Source organism: Arvicanthis niloticus, chromosome 5 (assembly GCF_011762505.2).
Source record: "Arvicanthis niloticus isolate mArvNil1 chromosome 5, mArvNil1.pat.X, whole genome shotgun sequence".
In the NCBI taxonomy this organism is placed as follows: domain Eukaryota; kingdom Metazoa; phylum Chordata; class Mammalia; order Rodentia; family Muridae; genus Arvicanthis; species Arvicanthis niloticus.
Window position 1 is genome coordinate 91,760,114 of NC_047662.1, and position 24,803 is coordinate 91,784,916.

Here is a 24,803-nt window from a genome sequence, read left to right on the forward strand (position 1 = left end):
AAAGAGGAAGTTGTGTTCCTTGGCATATATATTTTTGATGACTGTCCGTATGTGGTTGAGATGGACGAGGGTGGTATGAAATGAAACAAATTTATAGACCACCTAAGTGCCTCAGTTAGGAGTCATTGGTCTCAGACAAGGATTTCTAGACAAGTTTTGGTGAGGACAGAAAATTGTCTGGTTTTATGAGTCTGGCTTTTTGTTCTTACTTCATGTTTCATTGTCAGGACTTAGATGTTTTAAATGTTTCCACTTTTTTACAATGCATATAAAAGATAGAAGACTAATAACCATCGTGTGCCAGCCTACATGACCCAATTCATGGAGCTAGGAACAGCTTGCTCCAGAGCGAAGCACATCTTTGCTTGTCCTAAGACATCTTCATTTTCTGTGCTCATCAGATGAGGACTGAAAGCATACATGTTGAGAAATGCAATTTTGACTTAGAGCCTTTTCTTAAATGTGGCTTTTTCAAGAAAACCATTTACTTCTGTGAGGTACTGGGGGCTTCAAACCCCAGCTTCCAAGATGACTGCTGAAGATAGCAGAGGAAAAAATAGAGTCATTCAGATTCAGGTGAGATTGTAGCTGACCCTCTGTATTTTCTGCGTACAGAATCCAGGGAGACAGACCTGCTCAGTGGGATGGATGGCAAAGGCTCCTACCAGCTGAAGGGCTGGAAACTGACCCAGCAGCAGTTTGTGGCCCTTTTGTGGAAAAGGCTGTTGATTGCCCGACGGAGCAGGAAAGGGTTCTTTGCTCAGGTGAGATGTGCTGGTGTCTGCTTTCATGGACTGCAGGCTCTTGGACTGGTGAAGACAGGATGGACTGTGGTCAAGATGTCCATACTGGGACCAGATTAGCTGCATGTCCATGCACTTCTTCTTCTGGCCATCACTGGGTAGCCAGTGATCTCCCTGAGCTTCAATTTCTTCATCTGAAAATGACCCATGATGTGTGATTGTTAGGAGGATGAAATGAATTTATTTAGATTGGTGTTTGGCATTACTTGGGGAGAGGGTGTGATTTTAGAGGAGATCTTGAAAGGGACATAGTTTAGAAAACTGGTTGGGCAGATTAAACCCTCATAACATGGAGGTTGCCATGCTGAGTTGTGCAGTGCACTTATTATTAGAAACATGGTGGGTTTTTTTTTTCTCTAACTGACACTTAGCTGATGGAAAGGATATCGAGAGAGCTAGGAATGTAACTGGCACATCGATCCCCCATGTCACAGTGTGTGTGTGTGTGCTGACTTGATCAGTTAAAGTCAGCTATAAAGTTATTTCATTCTACAAAATGAAGAATTATAGAGAACATGTCCATCGAGTCCTCCCTACAGACTACCTGGGCAACACTAATTCAGAGCATGAGTGTGAAGCCTGGATTTGAAATCTGGTTCAGTGAATCACTGGCTGACTTCCCTCTGATCCATACTGCTCTAGTTTGTGAATGGTGACAATGATAACACACCACCAATAACCACGAAATCAGATATTAAAGGAGCTGACTCTCACTACAGTACTTTCCAGTGGAATGATTCTTCCAGTGATAATTTTTTATATTAAAATCCAGGGATATTAAAATCAGAGTTACTGTTTGAATTCTTATGGCACTGGGGATGGAATCCCAGGGTGTGCAAGCTTTCTACTACCAAGTTACACCTGCAGCCAGGATTATCGTTGGATCATTGAACTTTTAAAGGCTAAATCCCTCAGAAAGGAATGAAAAGATCCTTTAGTTGACCCATACATTATGTTGTTTTCGGAGAAGGGATGTATAAAGTTTGGGGAATTTCAAAGAAGAATTTAGATAATTATGCTTTTCACAGTGCTCATAGGAGAGACACTGGTAGCTGCTGCTTCTGATGGGGGAGTTGGTTCCCTGTTCTCAGTCCTCAGATTTACTGATGTCACATAGGACCCCTGCAGTGGAGACAGAACCAGAATTCAGTCTTCTGGCTCCCAATCCAGGGCTGTTCAGCCTTCTACCTGAGACTATGATCCAGGCTGGTTTTTCTCAGTCTTTAGAGGGGAAAAAGGGTTGGGCCTAAAAGAGTCAGTAACTCTGACTCTACTCTGTGAAAGTCCCAGCTTGTGCCTCTGTTAGATGACCATAGCCTCTGTGTTTGTGCTGCCAGCCTCAGGAAATACCTCGGGAGGGAGACACTCAATTTTTAGTCTTTTTTGCTTCCTAGCTGCCAAAAAATATGTTGGTAGAACTCAGCCTTGGGCCTTGCCTGTATCCCTCATTCCTGTGTTGCTAGTCTATGGGGTTGGCTAGACTTTCATGGGTTTGCTCCTTAGGTTTCTAAAAAGTTATTCTGTTGTCTCTTTTCTCTCCAATGCCTGTTTATAGATTGTCCTGCCAGCTCTCTTTGTTTGTGTTGCCCTGGTGTTCAGCCTGATTGTGCCACCCTTTGGCAAGTACCCCAGCCTGGAACTTCAGCCCTGGATGTATAATGAACAGTATACATTTGTCAGGTATGTGTTTGTCCTCTGTGCCTCAGGGCAGAGGAATGTCCTGGCCAGCAGGGCATTAAACAGGGGTTCGGGGAGGTCACCTGAAAGAGAAGATGGGGAACAGGCGAACGCAAAGAATGGCGATCTGTCTATAGGCTGATCAAATCGCAATTTTTACTTTTTCACACAAGGGTTATATACACAAAAAGACAGGATGTGGGGAAGGGGATGACACAGGAGCGTAGGTGTTCAGGGGGAGTACAGATATCTTCCAGAACAGTGTGTCAGCTGGGTGAAGGTTCAGGGGACAGGACACTATGACTCCGCCTATGATTCACTTGTCCTAGTCTAAGTTGGTACTATCTGCCAAGGTCACCTATCTACAAGGTCTATGACTAGAGCCTGGCAACTATCTACCAAAGCTGTTTGTTTACAATAGCTTCTAGCCATCTGTTCTAGTGTTTTTCCACAGAGACCCAAGACTTTGTGCTAGCAGGCATGCATGTTAGGCCTACCTCTGTCTTCAGGCCTATGGCTGATTCCAGGCCTTCAGTGTATAGACAGAGATGCCCCTGACAGAGGAGGGTGGAAACAGACCAATAGTGTTTGTGATACTGAGAGCTGAGGAGTGAGAATTCACAGTTCTGCAGTAAGATGGGTATTCTCATGATGGTTCAGGTTCCTATACAAGCCACTACTGTAACAAAGAATAGTAGTAAATAATATTTGAAAGTACAGGCTGGTGTTGTCAGGAATAACCAGATATGCTTTAATTCAGTAATCATAAGTCTTTCAAGTTAGGATGTTAGCTAAGTGTGTGTCTTTAGGCAAAAATGCTTCCTATTCCATATTGGTCCTATTAAAAATCAGAAGATAGAGGACTTTCTAGACCATGTACAGGTTTTCTTCAGTTCTGATGCACTGGTAGGTCTATAGATGGGAGAAAATGTCAGTGATATAGAGGGAAGTTTGAAAAGGTTTAAAAAATGTCTCTGTGTGTATGTGTGTGGGGGATACATATATATCATATATAGATCTGTCTCTGTGTGTACACGTGTGTGTGTAGGATATGTATATATCATATATAGATCATTTATTAGCCTCTTTTGTTCTAGATCATTTTCATCTTTTATAGTTAAAAGTTTGTTTGATCCATTTCTAGTCGATGATCTAGTATTGCCCATAGCTATAGATCATGACATTGGTTTGTTATCTAGGTCCATTATTTCTTGGACTTTTTAGTTGTTCATATGGATACTCAATAAAATCTTCCTGTCTGTTCTTGGAAAGTCCTAGCTGTCAATGTCAAATGGTAATTGTCAGAGTAGTTTTGAAATACTGATTCTTAATGATTTTTCTTATTTCAAATGAAGTGCATATGCATTTGTGTGTATATATGTGCACGCTTTCACATGTAATCTCTGTACATCTTCATTGGGGTACTGTATGTTACCCTGAACCCAGATGTTTGAAGCTCCTTGCAGGTGATTTCAGTATATTATTTGTTTCGGTTTTAGAAGCTTGTTCCTCAGAAAGTGCTTAGTAGAGTTTTTTTTTTTTTTTTTTTTTTTTTTTCTGTAGAAAACTTTTCCTGGTTTTGATGAACTACTGATCTGGATGTCTCTCTATGTTTCTGTAGTAATGATGCCCCAGAGGACACTGGCACCCAGGAACTCCTGAATGCTTTAACCAAAGATCCAGGCTTCGGGACCCGATGTATGGAAGGAAATCCAATCCCGTGAGTGACACTTCAGATCATGAGCTACCTTCTCATGATGACCACCTGGTTTTCTTTCTGGTGGTGTTGCTTGTTTCATTGTGATGACTGTCAGTTTTTTTCTTTCAGTCAATTTTTATTTTAAAAAGCCAGGGGATAACCAAATCAATTTAGGAACAAATAGACTGTTCTAACATCCTGTATAGCAAATCATTACTGACATTTGCTTACTCTGCTGAGATGTTGATTTTTAAATCACATTATACTTACTAACCAAATGCTTTCCCCTTCTCTCCTTGACCCCAGCTTCCATATTTGCATGCTACAGTAGACTGGCAGTGTATGCCATTGGCAGCTTTGCTTCTCAGTTTCTTTACTTTAACCAACAGAGATGACAGGCTGATTGTATTTTTATAACAACAGACACTTTATTTTTGTGCAGTTGCATCTTTTCATCACACCATCAGAACTAGTTTTAAATAGTAGGTAAATAAACTCAGTGATATGCCCAGTTGACTCTCTATGTACTGAAGAAGCAAGTCATGGGGACACTGCGGTAAAACCAGTAGAGAGGTGAGGAGGAGAGAGCTGGAGCTCCTAGAGGTAGCTTCAAGTTTGCAGGTCCAGAGAGAATGTGCCTGTGGTCAACATACACATGCAGGGAGTGGTAGCTAAGGAACTGTGGAGAGTCGACAAGGTGATAGAGAAGTACAGAAAGGAAAATTTGAATCCTATATGGTGAAGGGGAAGATGACCAATCTTGTGTCAGAGCACTGAACATGACGACTATGTCTATATAAGTGCTAGCAGATTTGGAGATGAATAATTTCTGTGTATTTATCAGCTCTCAATTAGTATTTGCTTAATTACTTTTATGTTGCTGTGATAAAACATCATGACCAAGGCAACTTATAGAAGGAAGGGCCTTGGGGGTGCTTACAGTTCCAGAGGGATAAGAGTCCATGACCCTCATTATGAGGAGCATGGCAGCAGACAGAGGGATGTGCTGAGGCAGCAGCTGAGAGCTCACATCCTGATCCACAAACAGGAAGCAGAGTCTTTTGAATGGCATTGAGTCTTCAAATCTCAAAGTCTGCTCCCAGGGACACACCTCCTCCAACAAACCCATGCTTCCTGATCCTTCCCAAACAGTTTTACCAACTGGGCATCAAGTAGTGAAAGAAACATCAGCCTGTGGGACCATTCAAACCACCACCATATCAGATGATGTGTTAGACAATGTTCTGTCACTGAGAGAACCAACTTACGGGGAGCAGGGATTTGCTGGTGACTTGTGGTGTCAGAGCTTTTGGTCCATGGTTGATTGGCTGTGTTGTTTGGGGGTTCTTTTGGGGTCCCTAGTTGGATAGAACATCATGGTAGGGAATTTGTGCTTCCCTACAACATAGTAGCTGCTTATATTGTAGAAGCCAAGCAAAAGAAGAGAAAGAAGGAGCTGGGGTCCCAAGATTTTCTTTGAGTGTATGTCCCCAGTGACCTAACTTACTTCTCTTAGGTCCTATGACTTACAGGCTCTGTCAGCACCGAGTAGCACTACAATCTGGAGATCAAGCCTTCAGCGTTTGAGCCTTTGGAAAATATTGAAGACACAAACCATAGCAGATAGTTACTGAATATCCTTAGTAATTACTAGATTTCTTCTTGACAACACCAAAAAGTCAAGATTCTATGTGAAGGTTTTGTAGGAAAGAAGGATGAGGTGAGCTAAAGATCTGGGTATCTGGGTCCTTTGTTGGTAAGCTGAACTGTATGGATTCCTGGATTGATTCCAGCAAAGGCCAGATCTATAGGAGAACTGAGTTGACAGCTGGCCTGCAGAGATAAAAGAAATATCCATGACATCAGAAGGTATGTGTCCTGTCTGTGTACCATGGACACTCTGCTGGAAGCAGTCTGAAAGGCAGAGCTTCACCCCACCATCTCAGACTGAAATTCAAATTTTAGGTTCCTGGGGACCATTAGGACAGAGAATTTCGACTAAGTTTCTTTTTTTCAAGTGGTCTTTAGTTTGTCTCAGCCTGTTGTCTTTTAAAGGTTTTAGGTGTGAGTTTCACAAGGGCAAATATTTTAGGGAAGAGGCTTTAATGAGGAAATGAGAAATCATTTGCAAAAAAAATCACTTGTGTGCATACTTATAAACTTACACACATGTGCACGGACGTGAGATATATAAAGATTGTATCTCTAGTTTAAATTGTGGAATCTTGAAAATTAGAAATATGGAAGAGAGACTAGAAATGTCAAGTCAATTTATACTCTTATTTTATCAGTAGGGATAAATGAATCCTGAGATTGCAAGGGACTTCTGATCTGCACCAAACAGTTCAGGGATCTAGGCAGAGATTAGGGCCTTGTGTTGTCTATGAGGATTCTCGTAGACAACCTTCCCTTTTATACAGTGAGCCTTTCCACTCCACTCAGCTCCCCCATTCTCTGCTCATTATAGAACGTCAATTGGATTTTGCCATTCTCTACAAGATTTTCAACATGCTGAGCATAAAATACAAGCTCCTAGCCATGACTATGTCATGTGGCTTCTCCTCCTTTTCTCTTCTTCTTGTTCATCAGTCCGTCTTAGAGCTTGTCACATGACCTTCTTGTTTTTCATCAATTATATACATTCATTTCTTTGCAGGGCTTTTGTTTCTGATTGCCCACAGCTGCTGCCTGGCATGTTCATTCTTCCCAGTTCTTTTAAAATCATGTTTATTTATTTTAGTGTGTGTGTGTGTGTATGCATGTCATGATACATGTGCAGAGGTCAGAGTATAACAAGATCTGGAGATTGAATCTAGATTTGGCTATAGGTACCTTTATCTACTGAGGCATCTCTCCAGCCCATTATCCCAATTCTTTAACTAGCTTTTTGTTTATGTTTTGGCTGAAGCAGATTCTAAGGTCTGCTTTCTCCACGTACTCTCCTGTTGTTTGCTTTGTCTGGGGTTGTGTAAAATTGAATTTGTTGACTTGTTGTCCAACAGTTTCTGGCCATGAAGAATCCCATGAAGGCCAAGAGTTTGTATTGCTTTCCCCAGACTCTCAAAGATGCAGAACACTGTGCAGTACATAGCAGACTCTTCCTGTGTTTTGTGTCAACAAACTTTGGTTGCCTGGGTTGAACAGTGGTTAGTGTGAGCATCTGAAGCCTGTTCATGTCCTAATTGCCTGGGTTTTCTGTGATTCCCAGCTTCCACAGGCTTCTGTGAAAGCAAACATAATGAAGTCAAACTGTTTTTCAAGTGCTAGGGCTAGCACATGGGTCTTTACTAAAAGGCAAACCTGTGCTCTAAAAGCATCAAGGAAAGACAAGCCCTTTTCAGGAGAGCCTACAATGCTTTGATATCTCCTTTTACAGAGACACCCCTTGCTTGGATGGGGAGGAAGACTGGACCATCAGCCCAGTTCCCCAGACCATCGTGGACCTCCTCCAAAATGGGAACTGGACAATGAAGAACCCCTCACCTGCGTGCCAGTGTAGCAGTGACAAAATCAAGAAGATGCTGCCTGTGTGTCCCCCAGGGGCAGGAGGACTGCCACCTCCTCAGGTGAGTCCCTGTTGATGTGACTGAGAAGTTGGCTCAGGGTAGGGCCTAGTAGCCTCTGTGTGGCAGCAGGAATGAGTGAGATGTGATGTCAGGCTTATTTCTGCCTTGATCTCTCTTGAGTGGGTTTTCAGAGAGGTGTGTGAACTATGTTGTGTCACTGCCTATCACAGAGCATTTGTAGGTACAGCTTCCTACCCTTGTTCAGCAGAGTTGTGTTAACTCCTTGGGCCTGCTTTCAGTTCAGAATAAATGGTCCATAAAAGTTAAGTGTATCTCATCAATTCTAACATTCTCTGGGCTCATCAATTCTAACATTCTCTGGGCTCTGAGGTTTGGAGGGAGAGCTGAGTTGTTTTGTTTTATTTTGTTTTTGTTTGTTTGTTTCCCCTGAAAACTTTCAGACAATAGTGATATCTCTGTGCCATTTTTATCAGAATCTAGTTTGGAGGGTGGGGACAGGGAATTTTTAGTGGGTGTGCAAACTTAATTCGTGTTTGCCACCTTAAAATCAGCTGGTCCAATCACTAACATAACTCTAATATACAAAAGAATTCATTGGACAGTTTATAATGCTCTTCTCTAAGTATTTTGTTGATGTGGAGAATATCATCTAGATATCTGGTAAATATTTTCCTGAGGATGATTTTGGCTTGGCATAAGTGCTGATGGCAGAATGGGCCAGGTCTTGGTGGTGGTTGGCTGAAGGTCTTGCCTGGACCCTGGGGTCCCCATTGTTTTTGTCTGTTTTTTGCCCTGATTCTTACCTGTAAGACATGTGAGCTTGGTTTCTATGTGATGACAGAGAAAACAGAAAACCGCAGACATCCTTCAGAATCTGACTGGAAGAAATATTTCAGATTACCTGGTGAAGACGTATGTGCAGATCATAGCAAAAAGGTATCTTTTGTTAAAACCTTGCTTGCTAAATATGTAGACTTGAGTGGTAGGAAAATAGATGATCATGGTTCTGTGGAAAATTAGCACATTATATCAGTTAAACAAGATGATATGGGGGCTGTGAGTCTTAGAAGTTCAGCTTAGTGGATGAGGCTGCCTGCTTTAGAATAAAAATGAGTGATAAATACGGCCTCAGATTTGAATTCTGACCCATTAGTCTCATAGAGTCTTTGCTTATATGAATTTTAATTCTTCTACATTTGATATTAGTGTTGCAAACTTAAGTTCATGGTGAGGGCTAAGAGAAATGATACAAACAAAGACCTGTAGGTTCTCTCTCATGGATGGCTCCATATACAAGGTCAGGGTAGACACAGTAGCTTTTCTTGCATATGGAGCCTTTAAAGAGACTTGTAAATTCCTAGGACATGACCGTATAATGAGCAGTGTTTAGTTGGTGTGCAGAGAATGTTTCCGTCCCATCAGTATGGCCAGGTGTCAAGTCCTTGTTTGAACTAACTTTAAATGACAAGGGTATGCTGGAATAAGAATAGGCTCCCACACGAGATTCACAACAAACAGCTTTTAGTTCAGTAATATCTGGGTCTGTAATGTATTTATTTGAGTGTCTCTCTGTTTGTTTTAGACAGGGTCTCTGGGTCTGTAAGGCATTTGTTTGCTTGTGTGTTTAAGACAGGCTCTCATTACATTAATCCTGGCTGGCCTGGAACTCTCTTTCTCTCTCTACATAGATCAGGGTGGCCTCAGACTCAGAGATCTATCTGCCTCTGCCTCTGCCTCTTGAGTCCAGTGCTGAGATTAAAGGCATGTACCACCATGCCTGTTTGTAAGGTGGATTTTTAAACTGGTTTAATTTACTATGTGATTCTCATAAGAGTAAGGTTTCTAAGACAGCAGACAATACGTGCTGAGGGTGGCCTTCCTTACACATGTACAACGCTATATCACTGGTTACAGGCCTAGTTATAGGATCACCTGTCTCTGTGCTTTGTCCTCAAGTAGATGTTTACTGTTGCATCATTAATATGACCTGTGCTTTCTAGACCTGATTTTTGATTTGTCTTTTCTTTCTGCAGCTTAAGGAATAAGGTCAGGGTGAATGAGTTTCGGTAAGTCAATCCCTTCTCCCCAGTCTCCATGAGTCACTTCAAGTCTCAGGGGAATGATTTTGATGTAGGAATCCTGGATCAAGACAGAGTTATAGGTTTGGGGACTGTTTGCCATGTGCACACTCTTGAGTGTCACCTCACCATGAGGGGGACTGAGGTGCTGCAGACCTGTGAAACACACCAGGGCTCAGTCAGAGTTATACTAGATTTACTGTGGGATTTGTAGCACATTCTTAACTCAGGAGGCCCCTGAAATATTTGATATAGTGATTTCCTTGAGGAGTTTCAGAAATCTCTCATGGACCTCTAGAGACTTAAGAAAATAAAATGTCATGAAGGAAAAACCTGTCCTAGCTGTAGTTTTCCCAGACAGATTCCCAAAGGTGTCTAGGGAGTCAAGGAGAAAACCTTTCAGGCCTTTCATAAGGTGTGGTGTCTTGGAGGAAAGGAAAGGCATCAAAGCACTTATTTCTACCCTATTTCCACCTATTTTCCCTTTCTGGATTTTCATGGAACAGGTGAGAGTAGGGAAGGAAACATTCTTGAAGTTATGAGTGGCCCATGAGGCTGTTCAAAAGACCTCAAATTTCAGTTTTCCACCCTGCCTTTTCTCCAGGGGTCAGGGTCCCTGGAGCTCTGAGCAGAGCAGTCATAGGCTGACTTAATGCCAGGGAAGACAAGACCTGTCTGTAATCCCTACCTGGCTTTCAAGACTGCCCATCTTCCTGTCTTCCCATCTGTGACATGGATGCCTTACTTTGTGTTGTTAACTCTAGGCCTTCCCTACTGGGCAGCAATCTTGAGAATTAAGATGGCTAGATTTCACCAGAGGAGGCAACATGTAACTATCTTAGCCAAACGTTGGTTCTAGTTTGAATAAGAGGTGGCTGTGTGTAATGTCTCGGGTACACTGTCTGGCTCTTAATGGCAAGCCTTTCTTTTAGGTATGGCGGGTTTTCCCTGGGTGTAAGTAATTCTCAAAGTCTTCCTCCAAGCCAAGAAGTCAATGATGCTATCAAGAAAATGAAGAAACTCCTGAAACTGACCAAGGTACAGCATCAGTCCTGATACATGTCAAAAATGGGTCTGGAATTGCTGGGACACAGGAGTAGTGATAGTCAGTGGTCTGAATAGGTTTGTATACATAGCAACTCTGATAAACCTGATTACTCATACCCAATGCGTGCATGCACACACACACACACACACACACACACGAGTACACTAGTGTGTTTCTGAAAGTGTAAGTTAAAAATGAACTCAGAGATTAAAAACTCTTACAACAGCCAAGCTGATAAGTTAGCCAGTGAGTAAAATAAATTGAATTTCAAACAGTTTCCTAAAACAGCCATTGACTAGACAGGAAATCGGAAAATGAGTTCATTTACTTTCTGGGTTGGTCAGCTGGGTTTTAAGAGTGGCTAAGCCCACATTTATTTCTATCTCAGGCTGCCCATGTTGAAATGGTCAGGTAGCATGGACTCTGGGGTTTCAGACAGGAGTGCTGGACCTAGAGCACTGAAGCCACAGAATCCATCTGCATGTCGTCTGGGTTTTAGTTCTTGAGATGATGCCAAGAGACTCTGAAGAATCTTGGAAATTTATTTATTTTTTCTTATGAGTATGGGTGGTTTGCCTACATGCATGTCTTTATACCATGTGTGTGCCTGGTGCCCACAGAGGCCAGAAGAGTGTATTTGCTCCCTTGAGACTGGAGTTACAGATGGTTGTGAGCCCCCATGTGGGTGCTGGGAATTGAACCTGGGTCCTTCGGAAGAGCAGACTATATATTCTTCACTGCTGATTCATCTCTAGCTCCAAGATCTTGCGGATTTAGGGTGTGTGTGTGTGTGTGTGTGTGTGTGTGTGATTTTTTTTCATGACTTGTGACATCATGGCAACTGTGGATTCTAGTTACTTGGTGCTCAGGAACCACATATGTAATGGCTTTAGATTTAATTTCACTGAATCAAATGGAAGTCATCTTGGTCTACATAGGGCTGTCTCATTTCTTACTATCACCCCTTATCTGTGTGGCCAGACACCACTGAGGCAGGAATCTGTTGTTTACAGGACAGCTCTGCAGATCGGTTTCTCAGCAGCTTGGGAAGGTTCATGACAGGACTGGATACCAAAAACAATGTCAAGGTATACCCCTGTCTATGTTCTTTCAGCTTCTTGCTAAACAATAATCCTATGTTCTTGAAATCTCATTCTCAAGTAGTAGCTAAGGACATTTGTGGTAGAAAAGAGCAAACTGTTATTTTTTTTTTCCAGTGGGATGATACAGCATAGTGCTTAGAGAATTTGTTTTACCATCGGACTTAACATGTGAGCCACTGTGGTCTTTGCCTTACGCTGCCTAACCGTTTAAGTGCTGTTTCCTGTGCAGCAGGAAGGTGGCAACCATGGCTGCCTCTAACCCTGTGTAGGTAACTAGTATAAAAAGTCTTCACATAGCACTGGGCCCATGGCCAGTGGTCAGTGGATCCTGCATCTATTATACCTTGTCTGGTATGTTACTAAGTGGGATTCCTTTCTGAAGTTTCCATGCACGTTTTGTGTATATACACTCACTTTTGGAAGCATGGTTTGGCAGCATTACCTTGAAGTTGGTCTGTTTTACTTCAGGTGTGGTTCAATAACAAGGGCTGGCATGCCATCAGTTCGTTCCTGAATGTCATCAATAATGCCATTCTCCGGGCCAACCTACAGAAGGGAGAGAACCTGAGCCAGTATGGGATTACGGCTTTCAACCATCCCTTGAACCTCACCAAGCAGCAGCTCTCAGAGGTGGCTTTGTAAGTGTGTCTAAATAGATGGGCATGAAGGCCTTAGGGTGACCGAGCACCAGGGGAAAAAGACTGAAAAGCTGGTTGTAACAGCTAGAGATAATTATATTGTATGAGCCTGGGTTGATCTAGACTCGAAGCAGAAAAGGATCAGTTTAAAGACTGGCTGGCAATCTTTCTTGACTTGAAGGAGGACCAGATCTGTAAAAATCATCGCACTGATAAACTCACATATAGGGGAAATTAAAAGCGTTAGTGAAATCCAGAAGTAATTAAAGTACTGTCAATATGTTATATGCTTGAAAATGAGGTTTTTAAATTCAGCAAAACATGCATTTAATATTTTTTCTTGAAATATGTGTATGTGTGAATTATGCACACATGCATGTGTATTCTTCTGTACGTGCCCATAAGTTTTAAGGTCAATAGGGGTTTGAAATGAAAGAATCTGGATTTGAACTTAGTGTCTAAGCTTCCTAGGTATGGAAATTTTTTTTTTTTTTTTTTTTTTTTTTTTTTTTTTTTTTTTTTTGAGACAGGGTTTCTCTGTATAGCCCTGGCTGTCCTGGAACTCACTCTGTAGACCAGGCTGGCCTTGAATTCAGAAATCTGCCCGCCTCTGCCTCCCAAGTGCTGGGATTAAAGGCATGGGCCACTACTGCCCGGCCCCTGTATGGCATAATAAATGAGGTCATTTGTATACATTTCTGCAACCTGCTCCCAGCACAGAGTCGGTAATCAGCATATTAGATCCCCTCTTGATGTGGGGAATGGCACATTTACTATGTAACTACTGTAGAATATTCATGTTGAACATCAGGATCTTTACAAGACTTTGTATAGTGGGCTTTTTGTACATATTAGATTGTTAGACTGATATATATATATTATCATATATTATATATACCATATATCATGTATTATATATTATAGCCTATAGCTTATTATACATACACACACACACACACACATATATATGATTTTTATGTCTTAGCCTGATACATGTATCCTGTTGCTTTCCACTTACTTATAGCCATATGATTACCTTGTATGACTAGCTTCCAGATTAGATTTCTTCCTCATTTGAAATAGTTCCCAAGCCACACCTTTTTGTATATAGGAATTCACAACTTACTACTCTAAGATCAGAAACTGAAGACAAGTGACCGCGTTTAGGCCGTGCCCATACTGTGTTCTGTAGTTTCGTTATGGGAGTGGACCCATTTTAACATTATCCCAAACAGTTTCACATTTGAGTTGTTGTTTTTATTTTAATGTCACTTGAAAATAATTAGATGGACCCCTGAGATAAAATGTTTGGTGACTGTAGTTTATTTTTGTTACGGCTGCACTATGGTTGTACTTATATCTAGCTAATTATTTACCCTGTCCTCAGCTGCATCAAAGGTTTGTCTAATCTTCACTGCTTCTTCCCTTCCAGGATGACCACATCTGTCGACGTCCTCGTGTCTATCTGTGTCATCTTTGCGATGTCCTTTGTCCCAGCCAGCTTTGTTGTGTTCCTGATACAGGAGCGTGTGAGCAAAGCCAAACACCTTCAGTTCATCAGCGGTGTGAAGCCCGTCATCTACTGGCTTTCTAATTTTGTCTGGGATATGGTGAGGACACAGGACCTTCTATCTCTGTGTGAATCTCAGTGGGGACTATGGAGACATGGGGCTAAAGGAAAACAGCCTGCTACTAACCCTCGGACGTGTTCCACTTAGTCTAAGATGATGTCAAATAGGAAAAGGGAGAAGCTGCTGAATGCCTCCATGACACCAAACATAATGTTAGCCTTAAAAATAACTGCACAGCATGGGACCATCTGACCACCATGACCTCAGTTATTCCCAACTATTACCTTACATTCTACATCACAGTTCAGTGTCAAATCAGGACAAGAAGTCAAGCAGGGCTGGAACCTGAAGGCAGGAGCTACTGCAGAGCCCATGGAGGCATGCTGCTTACTGACTTGCTCCTAGTGGTTCCATGGACCAGCTTTGGCTTGGAGAGGGGCTCTGAGGAAGGAGTGTCTGGGCAAAAACAGAGGACTCTAAGACAAATTGTCTCCAAGCTCTCCTGGAGACAGCTTTCCAAGGTGCTTTCTCTCTGATTGCTTTCTCTGGAGATCTCCAGGTAGCTAGCTAGCTCTCTCTCTCTCTCTCTCTCTCTCTCTCTCTCTCTCTCTAGCTGTCTCTTGCTATTCTCTGCTGAGACAGTTCTCCAAGCAGTTCTCTCGCGCTATTCTAAAAAGTTCTCTGGATAGTGCATCTCCTGTAGATCATAAGCCCAGTCTTGTATTTTATACATCAATCCAGTCATTTGCTCCAGGTTCCCTTTTGATTATCCTATGAATCAGTGGCTCAGTCCTTTGATTCTTAGGAGACAGCAACCACACATGTCCTTTTAACATTGAATTCAGAGATTTGCCTATCTCTGTTAAGCACAAAGGATAAGCTAACTGGGTGGGACCTGGTCCACTGGCCCTGTCGCTGGCAGGAACCATGTCATTCTGTTCCCATCAAGGCCATGTTGGATCCTGGCACCATGGCTTGCTCAGCCTTCTTCTTATAGAGCCCAAGACCACCAGCCTAGGGTTGGTGCCACTGAAATTGGGCTGGGTCCTCTCCTATCAGTCACTAAATAAGAAAATGCCGTACAGCCAAATCTTATGGCTGCATTTTCTCAATTTAAGTTTGCTCCTTTTAGATTACTCTAGCTTGTGTCAAGTTCACATAAGTCTAGCCAGCATTCCCCTTAAAAATTATACTACAATAGAGAGACCTTCATAAAAACCCAAGTCAAAACCTCTAACTTACGTGTTTTAATGTAGAGTCAGTGTTTTTTGTTTGTTTGTTGTTGTTCTATTTTTTTGTTTTGTTTTTGTGTTTTTGTTTTCTGTTTTTGCCTTACTAAGGAAGCCATTTGTCATTGAAAACTACATAAACTGTGTCAGCATCTTGTCTGTCCATTGCAGTTTATCCGTTTTGTATCAACTATACTGCATTGTTTTTGTTTGGATCAATATGAACGACTTCATAGAACCCTGAAGCTCCAATTATTGGCAAATGAGCTTGAACTATATTCCCTTATGACCATCATTAATTCAGAGGTAGTCGAAGCAGATCTAACTCTTTGCCCAATAAACATTTTCCCAGACGTTTAAAGGCAACTCACAGTAAACCAACTTCTCTCGAAGACGAGATGATATCTGAGAGCTCACCGATTCTCTAAGACACTGTGCAGATATGCATGGTGATGGTGGAGATAATGAAATTGCATATGCTAATCACGCCAAGCCTCTAAGACCTGCCAGTCTTCTGGTCTGAGCCCTCCATCTATCAATATTCCTTTCAAGAAGCAAAGTCCAGAATTAACCTTGAGTTCAGGCCATAATCTGAATGGTTCTAAGTCTAGAGAAAGCTAATCTTTATCTCATGCTTTCTACTGCAGTTTGAGGTATGGCATTTAGAAATTGCCCTGACTTATTTCTACTTGGTAATGAAGCTGAAACCTATTTCATGTGAATTGTTAATTAGGGTCTTGTTCATTCTGTGCTAATGTGCAGATCAACTGTTTTGAACCTAATTGTTTTTTTAAAACTGCTTTCTTTTATCTTGAAAATCCACTGAGTGCTCACTACATGTCTGATGGCGTCTGGATGTGTCAGGCAGAGGGCATTCAGAGAATGAAGAGCAAGTCCTTGACCTCAGGGACATCACTTGTACTCTCTTTGTATTTGCTGACCCTCCCTGCCTAACAGTCTGGAGTCTGCTGCAAGGATGTCTTTATTGGAGTCCTTGATAAACACATTAAGCACGTTGGGACTGAGACAGTCTGAAGCTACTGTTCTTTTACTGTCTGTCAATCCACTGTCCACTATCACCTCCATTCCCTGCATGTGCACCCCCTTCTTGCTCTCTCTCTCTCTCTCTCTCTCTCACACACACACACACACACACACACACACACACACTCTTGCTCTCTCGCTCTCTCACTCTCTCTGCGCCAGCTATGAATTTTCATAATTGTCCCTGGGTCAAGTCTTTATTTCTTCATTTTAATGCTTGAAGCACTGTCAGGACAGACTGTAAAATTCTTCCCGGTGTGATGAAACAATTTTGACATTCATGTTATGAGTGCTTATCTCACAAGTAGATTACATGTGGGATTGAACGCGGACAGACCATAATATAGCATTAATGATGAAACAGGCACAATCATCTCTGGGTAGAATAATGGAAACTCATTTGCCTCCTGTGAAATTGAAATGACTTTGCCTGAGAATACACCCTTCAGTAAGTTTACTGAGCGTGACACCTTGGCTTAGCTCTCGGAAAGACAGAAAGGGCATGCAGTTTATAAAGTCAGCCAAGGGTAAAATGCTTGTCAAACTGTATTGTCCGGAATTTTGATTAATAGTTTATGTGGCTTCATTAATTCAAAGTTATTCTCCAACATGTATATCTGTCCTTTCTCGTCGGATGATGGTGAAGACTTGGGGTATGTTGTATATTTGACTTAGGGGTTAACTTTTATTTTCTTTTTTAGTGCAATTATGTGGTCCCTGCTACACTGGTCGTTATCATCTTCATCTGCTTCCAGCAGAAGTCCTACGTGTCCTCCACCAACCTGCCTGTTCTAGCCCTTCTGCTCTTGCTGTACGGGTAAGACAACCCTAAGTGGAGCTCTTTCCCAGGATTTAGGCATATGGTACCCAATGCTAGAGGGAGGGCAGAAGACTCCAATGGATGCTTATGTTTGTGTCTTACCAGGTGGTCAATTACTCCTCTCATGTACCCAGCGTCCTTTGTGTTCAAGATCCCCAGCACTGCCTATGTGGTTCTCACCAGTGTGAACCTCTTCATTGGCATCAATGGCAGCGTGGCCACTTTCGTACTGGAACTCTTTACAAGCAATGTGAGTGTCACGGGCAGAACACATCCCATTGTAAGCGTTGGAACCCAGTGTAGAGCACTCCGGGTGTAAGAGGACGGTGGTTATCCCTAACCTTATTCCACTTGCTTGGAACATCAACACCACCGACCTCTCTGCTTTTGCCAGCTATGCCCATACACATGACTCTATTTCTGTCCTGCTGTGCCTTGTATTTCTCTGGTCAAGTCTCTCTGTTTCCTTTGATTATTTATTTATTTTTTTTATACTGCTTTTTCTTCAGTGTTGCTTTGGCAAAGACTGCATTCTTTTCTGGCTTTGCTTTCCTATTTTGGCAGCATTTCTGGGTGATGCCATTCGGTCTTCAGGCCTTCACCACCATTGCAGCTTTTCCTTTTTGTCTCTCAGGTCTATGCCTTGAGTGCCTCCTTGGACCTCTGTTCTCCAGTTCTCACAGCCTAGTGTATGACTCCATTTCAGTCATTTACTGGTACCACATACTAGACATACTGGTTTGGTCTTTCCTATTAGAACCTATTAGTTATCTTGACATCTCTGTTTACTTGCTGATATCTCTACAGTTTCTCATATCTCTCCTGGACCCATACTTGTTGTGTTGCTATTAATTATATTATTCATCCGATCCTTCCAGTTTCAAATTTCATAAAGAAGACTCTTTGTTGCCCTTGCTCAGCACACAGTACCTTTTTTGTTGGCCATACACTACCATATCCCCTCCCAATGCTTGGAAATTTCAGCTGAGTTTTCCCTTAAACCACCATACTCCTGTAGGTCTGACTTGAAATGCCCTTCTTTTATCACAGGGCCTGAGAGTATCTACCATATCCTTTAAGATTTAAGTCTAATGTGAAGCTTTCCTCGTTTGTCTAGTAAGATCCATGCTTTCTTTTCTCTGGACTGTCAGAGCCCTCAGCTCTTCCTTCAGAGCAGTGTAAACATCCTCCATGTACTGGCCCAACATAACCAGCAAGTAACAACTTTGCTGGATTTTTTTCCTATTTTTATATGATGGGTATTGGTGCTTTGCCTCCATATATGTCTGTGTCCCATATGTCTGTAATGCCCAAAGGGGACACATAAAGGAGTTGGATCCTCTGGAGCTGGAGTTATAGCCAGTTGTGAGCCGTCCTAAGCAGTGAGCCCCATTTCTAGCTCCAGTGGCTTTCTAATTACCCAACCTTGTCTTATGGGGCCATAATATGTTCTGATGTAATTGAGAAGATGGTTTTGAAATTCCAACAAAATCCTGAAACTCAGATATTGACCTAGATATGAGTGAGTTGCTTTAAAAAAAACCACTAAGCCAATGTTTCATTGTGGATTTCTGTCTGATTAAAAATCACCATGCTTAGAAATTTGTTTACTTTCAAACAATATCACTCCAGAGCTCCTGGAGAAAATCCTGCTGCTTTTCATTGGAATCTGCATGGGTCCAGGGAGCCAGATGCTTTTCTTCATGTCCATATTTTAGACTTTGATAAAATTTTAGCTTAGACTATGAGTGATACATGTTTTTTTTTTCTCTCTCTCTCCCGCTCCTTCTCATCTTCAGAAGCTCAATGACATCAATGACATCCTGAAATCTGTGTTTCTTATCTTCCCTCATTTTTGCCTGGGGCGAGGGCTCATTGACATGGTGAAAAACCAGGCGATGGCAGACGCCCTGGAGAGGTTTGGTGAGTAAGGCAGTGGGAAACTTCAGTGGAGCTGTGATAGTTTTTGTGGGCCTCAGCACTCTGACTGCTGCTTTAGAAAGGGACTGGGCACAGGATGTCTATCCTTTCAACTGTCCTGGGCCAATACCAACACAGCTGCTCTGTCTGACATGAGTCCCATCAGCTAGGCATTTATCTGTGCCTCTAACAACACTGAGATAAATGGGGAAGATTGGAAACAGGAAAATGATGACATTTGTTTGAAATTAATTCCTAATGCCACTGGGTGAGTTTGTCAAATCACTGGAAAAAATCAAGCCAGAGCTTTGGCAATCAGATAAGGCCAGAGATTCAAAAAGAAAGACACGCTCTTTGATTCTACTAAGGTATGCTCATATATTGTGTTTTATGTAGTCTCTAAAGAGATAATTTATTGAAGCCTTTTTCTACATGGTTAAAATATCTCCGGCCATTATGTAACTGTTACTCACCTGCTGGTTAATTGAGCTAGATGGGCCATGCTATTTACAAAACATAGAAGGGGGAGTTTTCAGTTTAGTGATATGAAGAATTAAGAGATATTAATTCTTCATGAATTAATGAAGAGACATGAAGACATGTCACGAGTTCTTCATGAATTAATGAAGGAGACATGAAGAATTAAGGGATATTGTCCTAAAGCCACCTAACTTAAGTCACTAGTTTACATTAGCTGCTGCAGAAATGGGCATCTTTCGAATGTGTTTTCTAATACCTGTTACTTTTAAAACTTAGAGCAAAATCTGACCTCCAAAATTACCCAGGATTATTGGCTTTCCTAGGCTTGATTTGCTTGGGTTTCGGGGTGGGGGGTGGGGGGGGGTGTCTCAGTGAAAAGGAAATCTTAGCAATCCTAATGAACTTACAGGTCTAATGTTAATTGACTCTGAAATTCTGACCTGATACCAGGTTGTATTATAATTCTCCAAATGAAATCTCAAAAGTAGATACCTGTGTTACTCTTTTTTTCTTCTTGTCGTGAATGGTGTTTCTAGAAAAATTGTGTGAAATTAACCCCCAAAATGAAATCCTTCCTTCATTTCTTTCTTTCCCTTTTCTTCCTCCCTCCCTCCCTCCCTCCCTCCCTTTCTTCCTTTTTTTTTTTTTTTTTTTTTTTTTTTTTAATATAAAAGGAGTCCTTTAATACTTCAAGGGTAGAAAAAAAAAAACTAAAACTGAAATTTACATTAAGCTAGCCTTTAAGGTTAAGCATAACATTAATTAATTTAAATGAAAAAGCATACAAACAACAAAGCCAGGCACAGCTCAAGTGCCCTCTCTGTGCATTGTGCTATTCTATGTACAGGCAAAGGGTATCTCAGCTCAGAAACAGGAAGTAGGGCCATGATTTCTGATGCATTCCCTCTGACCAGATGTCTTCATTGTGTCTCACAGGGGAGAACCGCTTCATCTCTCCACTCTCTTGGGACTTAGTGGGACGAAACCTTTTTGCCATGGCCGTGGAAGGGGTAGTGTTCTTCCTTATCACTGTCCTGATCCAGTACAGATTTTTCATCAAGCCCAGGTGAGCTTTCTCTCAGAACTCTCCTAGTAACTTTAATGGGTGCAAAGGGGGCTCACGAGTCCTGGGTGACTGCACTGAGCTGAACTTACCCAGTTAAACTGATTTTCCAGCCTCACGGAAAATCATGCTCCGTCCACCCTAGGAATGATGGCACGTGGGCTTGATAAAAGTGCTTTAAAAACTTAAATGTTGCTTTGGGAAATAGCTGAAAAGATTGATTTTTCTTAAACAATCTTTTCCCCAAGACCTGTAAAGGCCAAGCTTCCCCCTCTGAATGATGAGGACGAGGACGTGAGGAGGGAGAGACAGAGGATTCTGGATGGTGGCGGACAGAATGACATCCTAGAGATCAAGGAACTGACCAAGGTGGGCGGCAACCGTGGGCCCCTCAGTTTCTCTTCCGTTTTCTGCATTGTTTCTGCTCACTAGCATTTCCCTGAGTTGCTTAATTCAAGACAACAAAACAAAACCCAATGCTTCCCCAAATGTGCCTCTGCACTAAGCTTTGTCAATTTTATTTAAAATACACCATGGAGACTTCTTAATTTAAAAAATGAATAACAAAATCCTATTGAGAATATGTCTGCATCGCAATTCCTACTCTTTAGATTTCTTTATTGTACATATTTGCATTTATGTTAGTTATTAAAACGTTTTAACATTGTATGTCTAGTCAAGTTGCAGAGAATAAGTAGTTGATTTTGAATTTCATGGCTCAAGAAGCAACTCCACCCCCATCGCTCAGAAAGACAATCTGCTTCAACCCTTTTCAAATATCATGGTCCTCAAATTTTAGTTTATGGTAATTGAAACATTTTATTATAGGTTTCAACCTTACATAATTTACTTTTAAAATATGTTACTGTCTTTTTTTTTTTTTAAGGAAAAAAACTCATATTAGAAATAAAAAGGAAATTCAATTTTGAGTTTTGGAGTCAGGTAAAAGCCATTCATTACAGAGATAGAGTAAGGTTCTTAGCACATCCAGTGTGTGGTGCAGCTATCTGATGAGTTCTGTTCTGTGGTGTGTGTGGCTTTTCAAGCTCCCTCCTCCATGGTTGACTAGGAGAGCCCCGAGCCACAGAGATGCATGATTTCTGTGTTTTCTTGGTTGCAGATCTATAGAAGGAAGCAGAAGCCTGCAGTCGACAGGATCTGCATTGGCATCCCTCCTGGAGAGGTAAATGCACTGTGCCCTATTGTGTTTTGTCTCTATTAATTCAGACCATATCTACCAAATCAAACAACAATGTCTGTAACTGTGGAAAATGGCTTTTCAAGGCTTCTTTATTTGTGTCTATGAGAAGCAATCAGTCACAGAGAGAATGAGAACCTCTTGTGTCAGAACAGAACAGGTTTGGACGCTCGCAGGCAGTGTAAGAAAACATTCACATCTAGATTATGGGGGATCCATTCAGGGATGAATTTCAAGTAGGGTAAAAAAGTAGGTTTTCCCCTTTCACATATTTTTTGGACTTCTTTCATGTTCTTAATCAGGGTAGGTGGTAAGGGTGAGTTTTGACCAGCTGGCTTTTTTATTGCTCTTTACAGATTGACCTTGGTCTCAACTTGATGACTCAATCTTTATAAAAATACCCACATCCAACATGGCTTATACGTAAACTCTCTCCTCTTCTTTTCCCTCTCCTCCTCCTCTTCCTCCTCCTCCCCTCCTCCTCCTCCTCTTCCTCCTCCTCCTTCTCTCTCTCTCTCTCTCTCTCTCTCTCTCTCTCTCTCTCTCTCTCACACACACACACACACACACACACACACACACAAGGCATACTTGCACCTGTGATATCTGAATATGGAACTCATTGATACTTAAAAGTGAAGCTCTGGGATCAATGGTGAAGCAAACCCAAGCCCAGGGGGTTTCATCAGGCCATTCAGACTGATATTTAGGAGTTTGTTCCTGCAGCTCACCTAGTCTTGCTTTTCAGTGCTTTGGACTCCTGGGAGTTAATGGAGCTGGGAAGTCATCAACTTTCAAGATGCTGACTGGAGATACCACTGTGACCAAAGGGGATGCTCTCCTTAACAAAAACAGGTGGGAAAAGAAGCAGCCGGTATTTACTGCAGAGATTTTCTTTCTCCAGCTTTAAGAAATACGCAGATATTTTCTGACTATCTATCCTATTACTATAGTTTATAAAAAACATTGAAATGACTTGAGTTCAAAAGCTCTTAAAAATCACCTTCAATTTCAGTATCTGGAAGTAAGCCTTATTTTTATATTTTCTTTCAGTTTCCCTCTACCACAAAACTTTATTTAGCTTTAATTTACATACATGTAATTCCCTTGTTCTGAGGGAATAGAAGTGTGAGTTTTAGTAAATTCATTGGATTACACAAGCACAGCTGAGTTCTAGAGCTGTTCCATAAGCTCAGAGCTGTTATGCACCTAAATGTATCGTAACAGAGCAGAGCTCTATAAAGATTTTGAGTTTGTAATATAAATAGGTTTATAATGAATATTTTGCAGTGGATTACATATTCTAAAAATCTAGAAACTCTGCCAAGTAAATATGCTTATTTGATCAATTCATTATAAATGTTGAGCATTAGTTTCTTAATTCACTGTTAAAATATGTCCTTGCAGATAATTTCTGTTATTTCCTCAGAAAATTCCCTACATGGTAAAAGGGCATATATCTGTTTAATTGCCCTTTCTAAAGTGTGTGCCAATTGATAAAGCCACCGTTAAGCCATTTACTAATCTTTATGGATAAAGCTACGTATCAGAGACCTGTTAGATGGTATTTTCCTTGAGTACTCTAAAGTTGTGGGGATTCTCCTGCTTTATATATATATATATATATATATATATATATATATATATATATATATGAATAAAGATATAAGTTGTACCTCTTGAACTTTTCTGTTCATGATCATATAGAAAATACATTTTACATTTCAATGTAGTACATATATACAGACACATAGGCACACATACACCTAATGAATTAAAATGGCACCCACCTACTGTTACTACTTGTAGCGTACCCTAATAGTTCATACTCTAGTCTGCATCATGCCATTTAAAAATTTCTGGCTTTGACCTACTAAATTTATTTTATAACCCAGTAATGGGAGATTGCTCACAGTTCAGAAACACTGGCTAGAGATACAGTCAATATTATTGTAGAGTTAGGAGCATAATGAACTTATTCATCTACTCCCATCTCTTACTGGGTTATTTTTAAGTAGCAATCTAAAGGAGCCTTAAAAGAATAGAAATTCTGGGAATAATGATGACTCCCCAGTCTTTCTAGTGCCAAGCTCCTGGAATGTATAGAAAGACAACAACCATCCCATCCTAAGGTTTATCTCAGCTACCGATTATATAACTGGCCTGGGCATTGTGGCTGAGAGAGAGAGCCAGGCACAGTGTCCATGGGTACCTTAGTTTTAAGTCTTGAGAAAGCTAACCCACGAATACTAAATAAGCAGGAAGGATGTGCCTATGTGTCAAGTTCATGGCAATCTGGAGGTGACTGAAATACAAATGTCAAAATCTTCAGATAATAGCAACTATTAGCCTGACAGGCTTTATAGACCCTAGAGGTCACCCCTACAGGTATAAGTAAAATTATATGTGTATTTTTCCTATTACCATATTAGAAGGTCTATAATTAAATAAGCGAATAGAAGAATGAATGGGAGCCTGCATTGTATATTTAGTGGCATCAGAATGTTTGGAACATGAAGGTTACGACCATATCTCTGAATGAGGAGCAGAAGGCAGAGAGAGCTCATGCCCAGCATTTCTGGGACTTACAGGGTACTGCATGGTCTTGAAGAAGACTGAAGTATAGGGATGCCTGTGACATATGACCAGCTCAGAGTCAAATTTGCAATGGAGACTTGGTGTTGAAGTTCCAGATTGGCGTGATTAAGTCTGTTGGCGAAGACTCAATCAGTTGTATAGACTCATTTTGATGCTGGACCAGGCCTACAGGTTGAAGTCGTGAGTCAACAAGACCTAGGCAGAACTGAGACAGGACCCTTACTGATAGAAAGAGTTGGCATCCTAGGGACAGGATGACTGTCCCTCTGAGTAGTAGCAGATGTATATTTGTTTTATACCAGCATAT

The 24,803-nt window shown here is 41.3% G+C and overlaps 1 protein-coding gene across 4 annotated transcripts in view; it reads left to right on the forward strand.

Annotated features, from left to right (window-relative positions):
- Positions 1-24,803, forward strand: part of Abca1 (ATP binding cassette subfamily A member 1) — a 119,300-nt gene that overhangs the window by 86,719 nt on the left and 7,778 nt on the right. For all 4 annotated transcript variants that reach the window (XR_013110673.1, XM_076934966.1, XM_076934965.1 and 1 more), the window contains 17 exons: positions 616-764; positions 2,359-2,483; positions 4,102-4,200; positions 7,556-7,745; positions 8,548-8,642; positions 9,740-9,772; positions 10,717-10,822; positions 11,846-11,920; positions 12,404-12,573; positions 14,006-14,183; positions 17,119-17,234; positions 17,343-17,487; positions 19,037-19,160; positions 20,574-20,703; positions 20,949-21,069; positions 21,821-21,883; positions 22,647-22,753. Coding sequence is in view for 3 of the 4 variants with exons in the window: in XM_076934966.1 (XP_076791081.1) it covers positions 616-764; positions 2,359-2,483; positions 4,102-4,200; positions 7,556-7,745; positions 8,548-8,642; positions 9,740-9,772; positions 10,717-10,822; positions 11,846-11,920; positions 12,404-12,573; positions 14,006-14,183; positions 17,119-17,234; positions 17,343-17,487; positions 19,037-19,160; positions 20,574-20,703; positions 20,949-21,069; positions 21,821-21,883; positions 22,647-22,753 (2,026 nt within the window). In the remaining variant the exon portion in view is untranslated. The remainder of the gene's footprint in view (positions 1-615; positions 765-2,358; positions 2,484-4,101; positions 4,201-7,555; positions 7,746-8,547; positions 8,643-9,739; positions 9,773-10,716; positions 10,823-11,845; positions 11,921-12,403; positions 12,574-14,005; positions 14,184-17,118; positions 17,235-17,342; positions 17,488-19,036; positions 19,161-20,573; positions 20,704-20,948; positions 21,070-21,820; positions 21,884-22,646; positions 22,754-24,803) is intronic.